Source organism: Rhinopithecus bieti, unplaced genomic scaffold, assembly GCF_001698545.2.
Source record: "Rhinopithecus bieti isolate Rb0 unplaced genomic scaffold, ASM169854v2 scaffold_65, whole genome shotgun sequence".
Lineage (NCBI taxonomy): Eukaryota > Metazoa > Chordata > Mammalia > Primates > Cercopithecidae > Rhinopithecus > Rhinopithecus bieti.
The window spans coordinates 2,596,695-2,611,710 of NW_016803344.1; the positions used below are offsets into that span (position 1 = coordinate 2,596,695).

Here is a 15,016-nt window from a genome sequence, read left to right on the forward strand (position 1 = left end):
TCCCGGAAGCGGTCTTGAGGTCTGGACCGGAAAGCGGAAGCGGCGTGTAACACGTGGGGGCGGTGCTGGTCGGCGGGCTCCTAGTGCGCCAGGTTGTGGGAAGTGAGGGTGGCGGTGGCTACAACCGAGGAGGAGGGGCGAGACGCCGTGGAGAACGGCGACCGGCTGAGCGTCATGGAAGGCTCAGGGGAGCAGCCGAGCCCACAGGCACAGCATCCCGGAGACCATCGCATCCGCGACGGTGACTTCGTGGTGCTGAAACGTGAAGATGTGTTTAAAGCAGTGCAAGTCCAGCGGAGAAAGTAAGTCAGATCGCTGACTTTAGGGGTCTCCCGCCCCCACCTTGTAAATACCCCTTCCCTCCAGGTCTCTCCACAGACCTCTTCCGCCAGGGTGCAGTTCTTGGCTCTCTCGGTCCCCATTCCCCGCCCTCGTCTCCTCAGATCTTTCTGTCACAGAAGGCTTTTCCACCACGATCCCGTCCTCGAACCTCATAATCTCCCCTAACCTTCCTGTTTTCCCAGAGCCCCCTCCATGGTTTCATACCTGGCTGTCCACCTTCAGCATCCTTTTCAGTCTTTCCACAGGGTTCCTTCCCCAGAATTCCATTCTTGGCCCTAGGGTGCCAAAGTCTCCCTCTCCACACCCCTAATCACCTGTCCTGAAGTTCTTTCCCTAGGACCTTGGGATCTTCACTGTCTTTCCACAGACACTCCCTCCTTTCTTCACTCTGGGACCTCATCCTTGTCTCCCAGAGTCTCCTTCAGGTTCCCCCTTTTTTCCCACCATAGATCCTCCTTCCTCCCTAATCCTTCAGTCAGGGTCTATCCCACAAAAAAATGAAACCTCTCCTACCTAGTCTGGCTTTCCATCCTCTTCTCTATCCAAAGAGGATACACAGAATAGATGAAAGAGACAATTCACCGTAGAGTGTGGAATTGCTTTGAGTTTCCCTCGTTTTACTCACCAAAGGATTCAAAGCTGGGAAAATTGCTAAAAAGCAATTTGCTCAAGGCCTCAGAACTCGAAATTAGGTTTGGTTTGTGCACCTGCTGACTAGTATCACTGTTTTATAATAGTAGAGAAGTGGGATTTTGAAAACTTTCTGGAAGGACTGGTGAGGTTGCTAAGTCCTAAGAGCTTATTAATGGTGAAAATTTATTGGGATATTTGGATTAATTTATCTGAGAAATATAACTACAGTTTTTTTTTGTTTTTGAGACGGAGTCTCACTCTGTCACCCGGACTGGAGTGCAGTAGTGCAGTCTTGGCTCATTGCAGCCTCTGCTTCCCGGGTTCAAGCAATTCTCCTGCCTCAGCCTCCCTAGTGGCTGGGACTCAGGCACCATCACGCCCGGCTAATTTTTGTATTTTTAGCAGAGACAGAGTTTCACCATGTTAGCCATGCTGGTCTCGAACTCTTGACCTGAAGTGATCCGCTCACCCTCCCAAAGTGCTGGGATTATAGGCAGGAGCCACAACACCTGGCTAACCAGTTTCTTCTTCTGTTTTCTTTTCTTTTTTTTTTTTTTTTTTGGAGAAGGAGTTTCGCTGTTGTCACCCAGGCTGGAGTGCAATGGTGTGATCTCGGTTCACTGCAACCTCTGCCTCCTGGGTTCAAGTGATTCTCCTGCCTCAGCCTCCCAGGTAGCTGGGATTACAGGCCCCCGCCACCGTGCCCGGCTAAGTTTTTTTTTTTGTTTTTTTGTATTTTTAGTAGAGACGGAGTTTCACCATGTTGGCCAGGCTGATTTCAAACTCCTGACCTCAGGTGATCCACCTGCCTCGGCCTCCCAAAGTGCTGGGATTACAGATGTGAGCCACAACGCCCGGCCACAGTTTCTTTTGAGCTAGGTTATTGTATTCCTTTTGACAGAGATAAGTTGAATGCAATGTCAGGAGAACAGCTTTCTGCAGACTAGGAAGTATGAGATTTGGAATTTCTGATAAGTACTTACTTCAGATGAACTCATTTACTCCTGGTTTAAGCAAACTGTTAATTGGTATCTAAGGTGAAACAGGCATCATAAAATAGTGAAGAAACACGTCTCCAGAGCACTAAGCTGGTGATAACCAAGCTTTTTGCACAGGCACTAATTTAGTAAAGAAAAAAAGTTTCTTTTATGAGGGGTGTGTTTTTTTTTTTAGTCCGGAAATGTTCATTCCTGCACCAACCTTTAACTATTTTTAAATTCTTTTTCTTTTTTTTCTTTTTTAAACTAATTAATTAATTTTGTTTGTAGAGATAGAGTTTCACTATGTTATCTAAGCTAGTCTCCAATTCCTGGGCTCAAGTAATTCTGGCCACCTCGGCCTCCCAGAGTGCTGGGATTACAGGCATGAACCAGTGCGTCTGACCTTCCCCTTTTGTGGTGCCAAAAGGGTTGGGGACCACTGCCCTGAACATTTGTTTGGAAATACTTTTCATCAGGCCCTCTTCTTCGCAGAAGTCATAGTGGCAGTTTCCATTTTATTTAGCAAATGACTCTCTAAGCTCAACTGCATCCCAGGTCAGACTCCCTCATCACCCTTGGGGCTACACTCATCTGATTGGGCAAAAAACAGTCCAGGCTCTCAGAAAAGTAGACTCTGCAAATCTTACTCCTTCCCAGTGAAGACGTGGCCTCCTCATCCCTCTTACTGAGCCGCACATTCCTGACAAGGGGCCGTGACCTGACCTGTCAAACCAGCCAGTTTTAAGTGACACTCATCATCCCCTCTGTATATCACATAGGCTTGCAGAGAGGTAAACCCACCTATCTCAGACCCAGTGTTTTTGTTTGGTTTGTTTGTTTGTTTGTTTGTTTGTTTGTTTGTTTTTTAAGACGAGATCTCACTCGGTCACCCAGGCTAGAGTGTAGTGGTGTGATCTTGGCTCACTGCAACCGCTGCCTCTTGGGCTCAAGCAATCCTTCCACCTCAAGCAATCCTTCCACCTCAACCTCCTCAGCAACTAATTTGTGTACTTTTTGTAGAGAAACTCCTGAACCCAAGTGACACTCCTGCCTCAACCTCCTGAGTAGCTGGGATTACAAGTGTATGCTGCTACACCCAGCTGATTTTTGCATTTTTTGTAGAGACGGAGTTTTTCCCGTCAGCCAGGTTGGTCTCAAACTCCTGGACTCAAGTGACCCACCCGTCTCGGCCTCCCACAGTTCTGGGATTACAAGTGTGACCCACCACACCTGGCCAGATCCGGTGTTTCAGTAGCACCTAGGTGACTGAAGGATGAGGGTAGGGGTGCACATCTGGGCTGAGCTGAATTGCAACATCTGAGGAGGTTTACGTTAGCAAATATTTTGAGTGTCTGTTACATTCTGTCGTATGTAAGTATCTAGGGACCCAGCAAATAACAAGAATTGGCCATATCTGAATCACTTATGATCTTACAGGATTTCTCTCAGATGGTTTGAGTAAGCTTTAATGAAGATGTGACGCAAAAGTGTGGCAGGCAGGATTTAGGGAACCAATAAAGGTGATACAGCCAGAGACCAGCAATAATAAGCCTCTGACACGGAAGCGTGGGTGATGTGGCAGTATATTCTGTCATAGTCAGCTTCCTGGTGGCACAGAGAGAGGAAGAGAAGGAGTGGGATGGGGCACAAACAGAATTAACCACTACATGATTCCCAGAATTCAGTGTTCTGTGCACATGGGCCATGTCCTGAAGCTAGGTGGGCTTTCTAAGGTCCTTAGGTCTTTGCTGGAGTAGACCATGTGGTATAGTGGAAAGAATGAGGCTTGGGTTTAGACACAGATTTGGATTTGAATCCCAGCTCCAACAACGCCTTGCAACTGTGAATCTTGGACAAGATACTTCTCCCTGGGCCTCGGATTGCTCTTCTGGAAAGAGCTATGTCCCAGAATTACCATGAGAATTAAATCAAAAAGTGTGAATCACACCTAGCACACACTGCCTAGCCCCTGATTGACACTCAGTAAATGTTAGTTTTCTTCTTTTGAGAAGAAAAGATTGTGTTCCTGTGGGATTTCCCTTTTAAATTGCAATAAGATAAAAAATCTGTGTCATAGGAAAACCTCAAGTTGCCTGGTCCTCAGTAGAGCATTGTCAGTGTTAGGCTCCATTTCCAAGTGTGTAGATTGTCAGTGTTAATTTGCAAGTATAATTTGCTTTTATTAGATAATTTTCAAATAAAGTGGCCAATCAGACCAAGCCCAGGAAATTTGTTAAATCCTTGTTACTTCAATGATTGTTCAATTTTGAGATTTTCTGGGGTAAGTTGCAAGAGTTGTCACAGTGTATGTCCAGGCCTGGCAATCTTGGGGATCCTGTCTACCATTCAGGCTATCTGCAGAGCCTGCGAGTTTGGACATTCTGGTAGACGTGCAAACTGGGGTCAGCCCAGTGCAGCAGAAGAGGAATGTCTTCTGTCTTTGCTTCCGCTTTCCAAAATTCAGTGTTTTTGTGGCTTATTCATTAATTTTATATCTCTATCCCAACCAGGTTCTCCCTAGTTCCTTTGTTGCTTTATGTTCAGAGAGAATGCTGCTGAGCCTCCATTGTGGAGACCACTTTTGAAATAAACTGTAGTGAACACGTCTTTTCTGTACTGAAAACAAAAGATATTCAGTTAATTGATTGCTTTTTTTCCCTAGAAAAGTAACTTTCGAAAAACAGTGGTTCTACCTGGATAACGTCATTGGCCATAGTTATGGAACCACATTTGAAGTGACCAGTGGAGGAAGTCTACAGCCCAAGAAGAAGAGGGAAGAGCCTACTGCAGGTGCACATTTTGGATGCGTGAAATAGATGCTGTCCAACTGACTAGTCAGAAACATCTCAACCTCCACCTAATTCCCAAGTGCTAGACAATGCTACCCCAAAAGAAATCTTAACTCATAATCTAAGAACTGCAGCTTAGTGGAGTGAAGCAGGTACTACCTTTGGTCCTGAGATAACCTGGATTCTGTCTCCAGCCCACCATTAAGTGGTTCTCTGCTCTTAGGCCAGGCATTTAATCCTATGAGTCGTTGCTGCATCATTGCAAGAACATATGTGGAGTTCTCTGACCTTGGACCAGGCATTTAATCCTATGGGTCGTTCCTGTGTCATTGCAAGAACATAGATGTGTGATGTGTAAAGTTCTTTCAGTGCCCAGAAGTTATGTAACAGCTGTAAGGTGGTTAGTGTATGGTGCAGAGGTTAAGAGGTCTGGTTTTGGATCCAACTAAGTTCAATTTCTACCTTCATCACTCGCCTTGTACCATTGGGCAACTTACTTGAGTTCTGTGAGTCTTACATCCTTATATATGTAAAACTGGGTCATAAACATATTTAATGCGTAGGTTATTTCTTAACCTCTTGTCCAAAAGCTGTTATTAATTAAAATTAAATATTTATTAAAATGAACATTGAGAATATCTTATTAATTAAAACACAAGTAATTATTTGAAGTTAAATAAATACTATTAAGGTTTTTCGAGTCAAACCAGTTATTTAGATACATTTAAATTAATATCCATATTTTTACTAAGCACCAAATATATGCCAGGTATAATTTGGCACTGCAGTTATAGCAGTTCATAAGATAGACTGTTATATAAAATGTACTTACCAGTTCAACACCAAAAATAATCAAGTAGACAAGCAAACAGCATGATTTCTTATGGTGAAGTGACACATGCTATGAAGATAATAAAGCAGGGGCATGTGCTAATTTGGTAAAGCAAGAGAATGAGCTCAGCCTCAAGTGATAGAAAGGATCCAGCCACTCAGACATCTGTCATAGAACCTTCCAGGCAGAGGAAGCAGCAGGTGCCAAAAGCCTGCTGTGGTACCTTGCTGGGTGTGTTCAAGGAACAGAAAGAAGGCCATTGTGACTGAAGCTAAGGTGTCAAGAGATCAGGCCAGGAACAATAGGCAGGGGCCAGATCAATGATGGCCTTGCAGGTCATCTTTGGAATGTATTCTCATTGCTATGGGAAGCCACTGTATGATTTTAAACATGGGATAGGTAAGTCAAATTGCATTTAAACAGAGAGCACTCTGGCATCCAGGTGGATAGTAGGGGGGCAAGACTGGGAGTGGGAAGATGACTTAGAGGCTTGGAGTAGTTTTGGCAGGAAAGGATGGTGTGATGGGAGCAGTGCAGCTGGGAGGCCAGACTTCAGTGGCTGATGGACTGGATGTGGATATGAACTCAAAAAAGAAAGTGTCAAATAATTTCAGACCATAAATGTCAATAGAGCAATTTCTTTCCTTAGAGACTAAAGAAGCGGGCACTGATAATCGAAATATAGTTGATGATGGGAAATCTCAGAAACTTACTCAAGATGACATAAAAGCTTTGAAGGACAAGGGCATTAAAGGAGAGGTAATATTCAAAGGATTTTAGTTTTGTTTTGTCTGTTTGGCATTTAGGAAACTGGTTTTAAAGCAGACTGTACCTAAGTTTAAAAAAAAAAAGTTATAGCTTTGATAGAAATAGGTTGAAATGTACGTGTAACTCAACATTTCAAAGATTTTATGTCTTACATACAGGAATATAAGTTATTACATTCTCTACCACTAATTACTAATATTAGTGGTAGAGAATGTAATAACAGTGCATATCAGGATTTAACTTTGTTCATTTTCAGTAATGTTTTCAGCCAGTGTCTTCAGAAATTAGTTTCCTTTACCTCTCTTCTTCCTTTATTGGATATCTCTGTTCTTTTACGTTGGTTTAAATGGAGTTATAAAGTACTTGTATTTTATTATAAATTCCAAATAGAGTATAGAAATACAAAGTTCATCTATTTGGACTTCTGTGGAAAAGGGATTGGAGAATCAGACCATTGGATCCATTCTTGGGTAAGAAGCCTTTGGAAGTTACTTGTTTTGTGAAAGTAAAGTTTCAGAAAATCTACTTGCTCCTTTTCTTATAGGAAATAGTTCAGCAGTTAATTGAAAATAGTACAACATTCCGAGACAAGACAGAATTTGCTCAAGATAAATATATTAAAAAGAAGAAAAAAAAGTAAGTAGTTTCTGTTTTCAAAAGCTGATAATATTAAACTTTTTTATATGTTTATAAAACATTTATTTTATTACAAATAAAATATTTTAAGTCATTTTTTCAAGTCAGTGTTCTGTTTTTTCTTCCCCCAGATATGAAGCCATCATTACTGTTGTGAAGCCATCCACCCGTATTCTTTCAATTATGTATTATGCAAGAGAACCTGGAAAAATTAAGTACGCTTTGTTTCCTTTCAAAAGTATAATTGGGGGAAATATGTCTTTAAGAAAGTCATGATTTTAAGTAAAATGAAAAAACTTGCTCACCTGCATAAAGTATCCTCCTACCTCATAAATTGTAAGTCCTTTTACTGTCGCCTCCAAAGCAATCAATAATCTTATCAACATAATTTTCATAAAGCAAACAAAACTTGAAAAATGATGATTAAAATAGTAGGCTTCACTTAGCTAAAAATGAATGAATTATTGTCTTTACTTTAGCCACATGAGATACGATACACTAGCCCAGATGTTGACGTTGGGAAATATCCGTGCTGGCAACAAAATGATTGTGATGGAAACGTGTGCAGGCTTGGTGCTGGGTGCAATGATGGAACGAATGGGAGGTAAGACTTAATATTTCCATTTTTAACAAAACTCCACCCTGTTGTGAGTAAAGGCGGTCCAAAAATGTAAACTCATGGAAAGCCAGATTGAATTACTTCGGGGTTAACGAAGTGACTTGGGTGAACCTGCACAGCTCCTAGCCTGGGGACCTTCTTAGGCAGTCTCCATCACCCAGCACCCCACCCATGGCTACCCCTGACCCATGGCAATTGTCCTTTCTAGCTTCACTGTCAGTGGGCATGCTGCTGGAACCTGTGGCTTGCTAGGGCTTTCAGGACAATGATTTTAGTAAACTGGGTAGATAGTGCTCATTTCATTGGGCCTAAATTGAAGGGAGTGAGTGGGAAGATTACTACACATGTATTCTCTCTGGAAGAATACAGCACAGCCTGATTTGTCTGTTTCTTTTCTGACCACATAGAAGACAAGAACCTGTAACTGCTCCATATGAGGATTGGAGTGAGGGGAAGCAGAGTCAATCACCAATCATGTAACAACCAAATTTGCAGACACAGGGTTTTACAGTAGTATCAAGTGGGGATAAGCTTCTTTGAGACTTCCTGCTATCTGCTTTAGAATTATATTACCTCCACTGGTAATACTCATAGACTCCAAACAGACACCCTGAGGAGCTGTACCATTCTTCAGCCTGTGAATAAAGTATTAATAGAAAGACCTTCAGTCTCATTACTGTGGAGGACTCACTGAGGGTTTGCATAGTCTAGCGTCACTCCACGGGCAGATGTTTGTTTCTTTTATCTGTTCAGGTTTTGGCTCCATTATTCAGCTATACCCTGGAGGTGGACCTGTTCGGGCAGCAACAGCATGTTTTGGATTTCCCAAATCTTTTCTCAATGGTCTTTATGAATTCCCCCTCAACAAAGTGGACAGTCTTCTACATGGAACATTTTCTGCCGAGATGTTATCTTCAGAGCCAAAAGACAGTGCTTTGGTTGAAGAAAGTAATGGCACGCTGGAGGAAAAACAGGCTTCTGAACAAGAGAATGAAGATAGCATGGCAGAGGCCCCAGAGAGCAACCACCCAGAAGACCAGGAAACAATGGAAACCATTTCTCAAGATCCAGAACATAAGGGGCCTAAAGAGAGAGGAAGCAAAAAAGATTATGTAAGGATGCCAAGAGTCCCCACCACCCCCGTAATCTCAGGCCCTCAGTTAACTTCAGTTAAGTCATGAGATTTGGTTTGCCTTTAGTGTATTAGCTCCCAAGATGATAACTATCAAAACAGAGAACGAGTGTGTGTACATGTACACAAGCGTGTGATTTCAGTCTTTGGGGTGGAGCTTTAGGATACAGAAGCATTGCATGGATAGCTTAATAATGGTTTTTGTAGTATGTAGGCTTTCTTGTGTTTTTTCAGCTTCCTTATAAACAACCTCCTTCTATTGGTTTAGTCCAGGTTGATAAATATTGTTGAAATGTTTTGACAGACCAGAGCATTTCCATAAATTTGACTGACCCCAGTACATTGGTTTCTTCTTTTTCTTTTGAAGATTCAGGAAAACAGAGGAGACAAGAAGAGCAGAGGAAAAGACATTTAGAGGCTGCCGCTCTGCTGAGTGAAAGAAATGCGGATGGGTGCGTTGATGGAAGCAGCGGGAGACTCCTCCGCACATGTGGGCTCTGCTTCAGACAGATTGGCATTCCCTTCTTGTCTGCTTTCATTCTAGTGGGACCTGAGATGAGGATTTTGTCTTGGGGTTTTTTTTTAAAGAAAGGAGGCTGAGGCTAGCAGGGGTGGGGAATTAATGATGCTGGTTTCAGGATTTCAGAAGAAATTGAACCTTTTCCATCACAGTGCATCAAAACAGGCTTTGTGGTCTTACTAGGCACAGGGGATGGAGCACTCAAATGCTGCAATACAGGCTATAACAAATGTCCACAAAGCAGCATATGCAGTGTTGGATTTGTTTCCAGGTGATTTTTTTTTTTAAAAATCAAGAATGTCATTAAATGCCACTTAGAGTTGCCAAGCACTGCAAGAGCTTCTAACCCAGTTTGTGTTTCCTAGAAAGAAGTAGCTCATGATTGTATTCTGTTTTGGATTTCTAGAATGTTATATTTAAATCTCTTCTTTGTGTGAGTCATGCACATTAAATACTTGATCATTTTAAATGCATTTTAAAACCTGTGCTCCACTTTGGGAGAGAAATAATTTGTCTGACATTTTCTTTACAGTTTAATTGTAGCTAGTCGTTTCCACCCCACTCCTCTGCTGCTGTCTTTGCTGGACTTCGTGGCCCCTTCAAGGCCATTTGTGGTCTACTGTCAGTACAAAGAGGTAATACTGGAATGGAATGGGCAGGAATTCTTATGTCTGAATGTTGATTCCTAAACTGCATCCCAGGAAGTAGCTCTTAACGGAATTCTGTTTTTGCCTGCAGCCTCTGTTGGAATGCTACACAAAGCTGCGGGAGAGGGGAGGGGTCATCAACCTCAGGCTGTCTGAGACCTGGCTCAGAAATTACCAGGTACGTGTTCTTACAGCCAGTCAAGAGCTGCGCTCCCGAGACTTGACTGTCCTTGCAGTAGTACTAGAAGTCATTAAATAGAGTTATCTCAGCCAGGCACAGCGACTTATGCCTGTAATCCCAGCACTTTGGGAGGCCAAGGCAGGCAGATCGCTTGAGTCCAGGAGTTTAATACCAGCCTGGGCAACATGGTGAAACCCTATCTCTATGAAAAATATATATATATAAATTGTCTGGGCATGACTGTATCTACAAAAAATATAAAAATTAGTCGAGCATGGTGGCAGGTGCCTGTAGTTCCAGCTGCTCAGGAGCTGAGGTGGAAAGATTGCTTGAACCCGGGAGGTCGAGGCTGCAGTAAGCCGAGATCCCACCACTGCACTCCAGCCTGGGTGACAGAGTAAGACCCTGTCTCAAAAACAAAATAAAAGTAGAGATATCTCGGTTTCTGTCTACAGAGATGAAGATGTCTCGTGGCTGTTACTCTGAGAATGTGCCCCTTACTTTTTCTGACCCTTTTTTTCTCTTGTTATGTCAGAATATATTACTCTGTAACTCTGCCCTGAAGGCATTTAAAATGCAAACCCCTATGGTTCTTATTTCCCCAAGGCCTCGATATCACTGTGGATGATATAATTGATAGTAGCAAAATTCCCAGGTGGATGAGAAACTGTCCCTTTCCTCTGCCAGGATGTTTTTGCGGCAAGTTTTCAGGATTTGCTGGTGGCCTCTGTGTCAGTTCAGGTCTTCTGGAAGACATATGCTAAGATGGAAGTCGAAGTGTAAGAGATGTATTGAAGGAAATGCCTTAGAGAGATAAGGGGAGAGGGAGCAAGATCGGTAGTGCAGGTTGATGCCTGGGCACGGAGCTGGTAGAGAAAGGAGGACGGGAGGAAGAGCCTGCAGTGCTGCTCTGAGAAAGTTTCCATGAGGCTGATGGCGAGCTCAGGTGCAAAGATCGCCATTCAAGGAGCCCTGTGTTAAGCAGAAAGGCTCCAGCCCTGGTACCCATGCTCAGTTACTGACTGGGAGCAACCCATGGCCTCCCTCAGCATGAATGCTGTAGTGGATCCCAAAGGAGCAGCAGCTGGAGACGTTCTACTGCCTGAATGCCTCGCAGCCAGTTCCTTTATGAAGGGAGATCTGAGGGGAGCACCTCCATGCTGCCATAGGCCCTGTCTCATTGCTTGGTGTCTTATCCTAATGTAGTGGGGATGCTATTGAGCCTGGGTAACCCTACCCTTTGTAGAGGTTGTCTTACTTAGCTAAGGTTACAGGAGAAAGAGGAGAGAAGTTGCCTTGGCAAAGTTAACAGGGTAGCGAGGGAGGGAGGTTTGGAGTGTAGTACATTCAGTAGCAACTTCTCCATAGACCTAGGCTCTATTATTGGCCATGAAGCTTCCTGAAGCCAAGAGAAAGAAAGCTGTATGCACAGTTCTAGGGTACTGCCCAGACCATTACCCATTCTCCACCAGAAACATGCTTAAGTTTCTAGAGAAACCTAGGCTGAACTGAAAACTGCTTCAGTTTTGTTTTTTTTTTTTTTGAAACAGAGTCTCACTCTGTCGCCCAGGCTGGAGTACAGTGGCACTATCTTGGCTCACTGCAACCTCTGCCTTCCGGGTTCAAGCAATTCTCCTGCCTCAGCCTCCTGAGTAGCTGGCATTACAGGCGTGTGCCACCACGCCTGGCTAATTTTTGTATTTTTAGAAGAGACAGGGTTTCATCATGTTGACCAGGCTGATCTCAAACTCCTGACCTTGTGATCCGCCTGCCTCAGCCTCCCAAAGTGCTAGGATTACAGGCATGAGCCACCACGCCTGGCCAGTTTTACTTTTCAAAAGAAAATCAATTAAACCAATTTCTGCACTTTTCTCTGCCTTGTAATGTGAAGAAATGAGTTCCTTAGAAGTTCGTCCATTTAAAGCCTGGTGCCGTGGCTCATGTCTGTAATCCCAGCACTTTGGAAAGCCAAGGAGGGAGGTTCACTTGAGGCCAGGAGTTCGAGGTTACAGTGAGCCAAAATCTCACTACTGCACTCCAGCCTGAGGAACAGAGTGAGACCCTGGCTCTTAAAAAGAAAGAAAGAAAGAAAGAAACTGGTCCATTTAAATCATCAAGAGAACCTGTGTTGTTTAAATTCTGATTTTTGGTATATTGTGTTGTTCGGATGGACTTTATTGTCTTGGGAAAGCTTGGATGTCTTTTCTGTCTTGATTAGGTTTTGCCAGATCGAAGTCATCCTAAACTGCTGATGAGTGGAGGTGGGGGTTACCTTCTCTCCGGCTTCACCGTTGCCATGGAGAACCTTAAAGCAGACACCAGACTCAAATCCAATGCAAGCACTTTAGAATCACAGGAGACTGAGGAGCCTGCAGCGAAAAAACGGAAATGCCCAGAGTCTGACTCTTAACCCTTTGAGAATTGCTCTGAATTTTGTTCTCAGGCATTATACAGTTAGTAATTAAACTTTAAATGCCATTACTACTTGTTTTTTCATATCCCAAGAATAAGAACATGTCTATATACCCGTTTCTGGGAAGGAGGAGTAAGTCTTTTGTCTGTTTCTGACACAGATGCGCTTGGTCTGTCAAAACTGCGACTGTGGTATATGTAGTATGACCAACTGCATTTAACAAAACTCCTCTAAGTACTTCTAAATATTCTGTGCAAATATCTTGAGAACTTCAACATCCTAAAAATGTGTTTCTACAAGACTTTATATTTTAAGCTAAGTGGAATAATACAACGTAACTAAAACATGGCGGGTACCGAAAGGAGGGTAATTCGTGGAAGAAATTTCCTCTGTTCATTCCGTTCTCTTCAACCTAAGCAATATGGATGTGTGAGTGTGTGATTTATTATGGTACCAAAAATGTCCACCCTCTTTCCTGCAGTGGAATAAGCTTTTTTGAAATGCTAAGGTTTTATTTTAATAGTTGACAACCTGGGAAAGTTCTGAGTATTTATTTTACTGCTCTTTTTTGTGCATAGAAAGGTTTAGTAGGGTACTTTTTTGCATTAGTTTGCCAATACTCTTATTCTTTGTTCTAAATAAAGTGACTAGAATTTTTGTGTACTATTCAATTAAAGGAAACAAATGTCTTTTCCCCCCTCTGTGGTCTTATGGATACACATTTACGCACACACACGTATATGTATATAGATATTGGTATACATACCCACATATATTTGTATATACATAGATATATACATATACATGTGGAGACATAGATTGTACCACCTGTATGAATGTATATGTACACGTGGAGACAGAGCATGCAATCTATTTGAACTATATCAGAATTTTGTGCAGAACGTAGACCAGTTCTCATCGTATTAGTGTCATTCCTTGTCAAATGTCCCTAAAGTGCCTTTCTTGATGATTATCAATGCTGAAGAACTCTGGCGTGATTAGATGGTTACCCTTTCTATGCTCTGAAAAACTCTAATCATTTGATCATATGCTGTAGGAAAGAAAATGTTTAGAATCAGCCAAGGCTCTTGGTCATTTGAGAGATTGAGTCTTGCTCACTGGAACATGGTCATCGTTTGTGTTGCTCCTGTCATCATAGAATTGGTGTATATCATACAGCAAGCAACATCTCAGAAAAAAAGAATTTTTTTTCCAAATAGCATGTGCTATTTTGATAATGGCCAATGTGATTACCAAGTACAATTTTGAGTCCTTTATCCTAATTGCTATTCAATAAAAATGTTGGCCAGGCACAGTAGCTAATACCTGTAATCCTAACACTTTGGGAGGCCCAGGCAGGTGGATCACCCAAGGTCAGGAGTTCAAGGCCAGCCAGACAAACATGTTGAAACCCCATCTCTACTAAAAATTCAAAAATTAGCCATGCATGGTGGCTAACGCCTGTCATCCCAGCTACTCGGGAGGCTGAGGCAGGAGAACCACTTGAACCCAGGAGACGGAGGTTGCAGTGAGCCGAGATCACGCCATTGCACTCCAGACTGGGTGACAAAAGCAAAACTCTGTCTCAAAAAATAAATAAGAATAAAAATGTTTCCTACTGTGAGTCATCTGACAGTGATGCAGTCAGTGATGTCATGTTGGCTTTCGGCCGATTGTGACATATGGTCTGTCTATTGTAGAGGACATTCCTGGATTGGCACCTCATGGAACATGTTGCAAGCTGTTGTCACACACATATAGTCAAGTTTGAACAAGGAGAACAGAAAACTGTGTGCATAGATTAGAATCAGTAGTGGCCAGTCTCCTGGTTACTGGTTTGCAAGTTGCATTCCACTCCGTAAATCTTTTCTCTGAGTTCCCGGAGTAAGGGGTCTGGGGTCTGAGCTACCAAGGCCCTGCATTCTCATGTTACTTTGTGAACTGATTTTACCAATGCCAACAGCATAAGTTAATCTGTATTTTTTTTCGTTCATATAGTTTACTTCATCTGAGTAGAAATGATTTAATTCTGTGGTTTGCAAACTTAGCATTGGAAAACTTAGAATCCCCTGGAGGGCTTTGGGAAGCAGAGGCCGTTGAACCCTCCAGCCCACAGGATAAGATTTCAGTACTTGTGGAGTGGGCAGAGTATTTGCATTTCAAGTAGTTTCCAGGTGATGTTGGTGCTGTCGGTCCAGGAACGGCCCATTGGGAACCACTACTGTGTGCACGCACATCATGGGTACAGCTAAATCCAGGATGTTTTTGTCTTGTGTTTAAAATGGACATTCACCTTTGGAGCAGATGAATGGATCATTTCATGATTTTTGGACATCCAGCCACCCAGCAGAGTTATGTAGAATAGCACTTGAATGGCAATCAAAAAGTCAAAGACAAAAGTCATTTTGTAACATCCATCCTGTGCCTCCCTCCATTGGACTAGGGTACTTGGCAATATAGCATGGCACCCATCACAGGGCTGTGTTTAGCTTAAAGGCACACTAAAATTGTATGAAGCAAATAC

At 42.8% G+C, this 15,016-nt stretch overlaps 1 protein-coding gene across 1 annotated transcript; it reads left to right on the forward strand.

Annotated features, from left to right (window-relative positions):
- Window positions 1-21: 21 nt before the first annotated feature.
- Window positions 22-13,184, forward strand: TRMT6 (tRNA methyltransferase 6 non-catalytic subunit). The gene is made up of 11 exons (XM_017877743.1): window positions 22-302; window positions 4,618-4,745; window positions 6,226-6,335; window positions 6,889-6,980; window positions 7,112-7,195; window positions 7,460-7,584; window positions 8,353-8,726; window positions 9,113-9,183; window positions 9,784-9,886; window positions 9,990-10,076; window positions 12,298-13,184. Exons 1-11 carry the CDS (start codon window positions 175-177, stop codon window positions 12,487-12,489), a joined length of 1,494 nt encoding a protein of 497 aa, XP_017733232.1. The 5' UTR covers window positions 22-174; the 3' UTR covers window positions 12,490-13,184.
- Window positions 13,185-15,016: the final 1,832 nt, after the last annotated feature.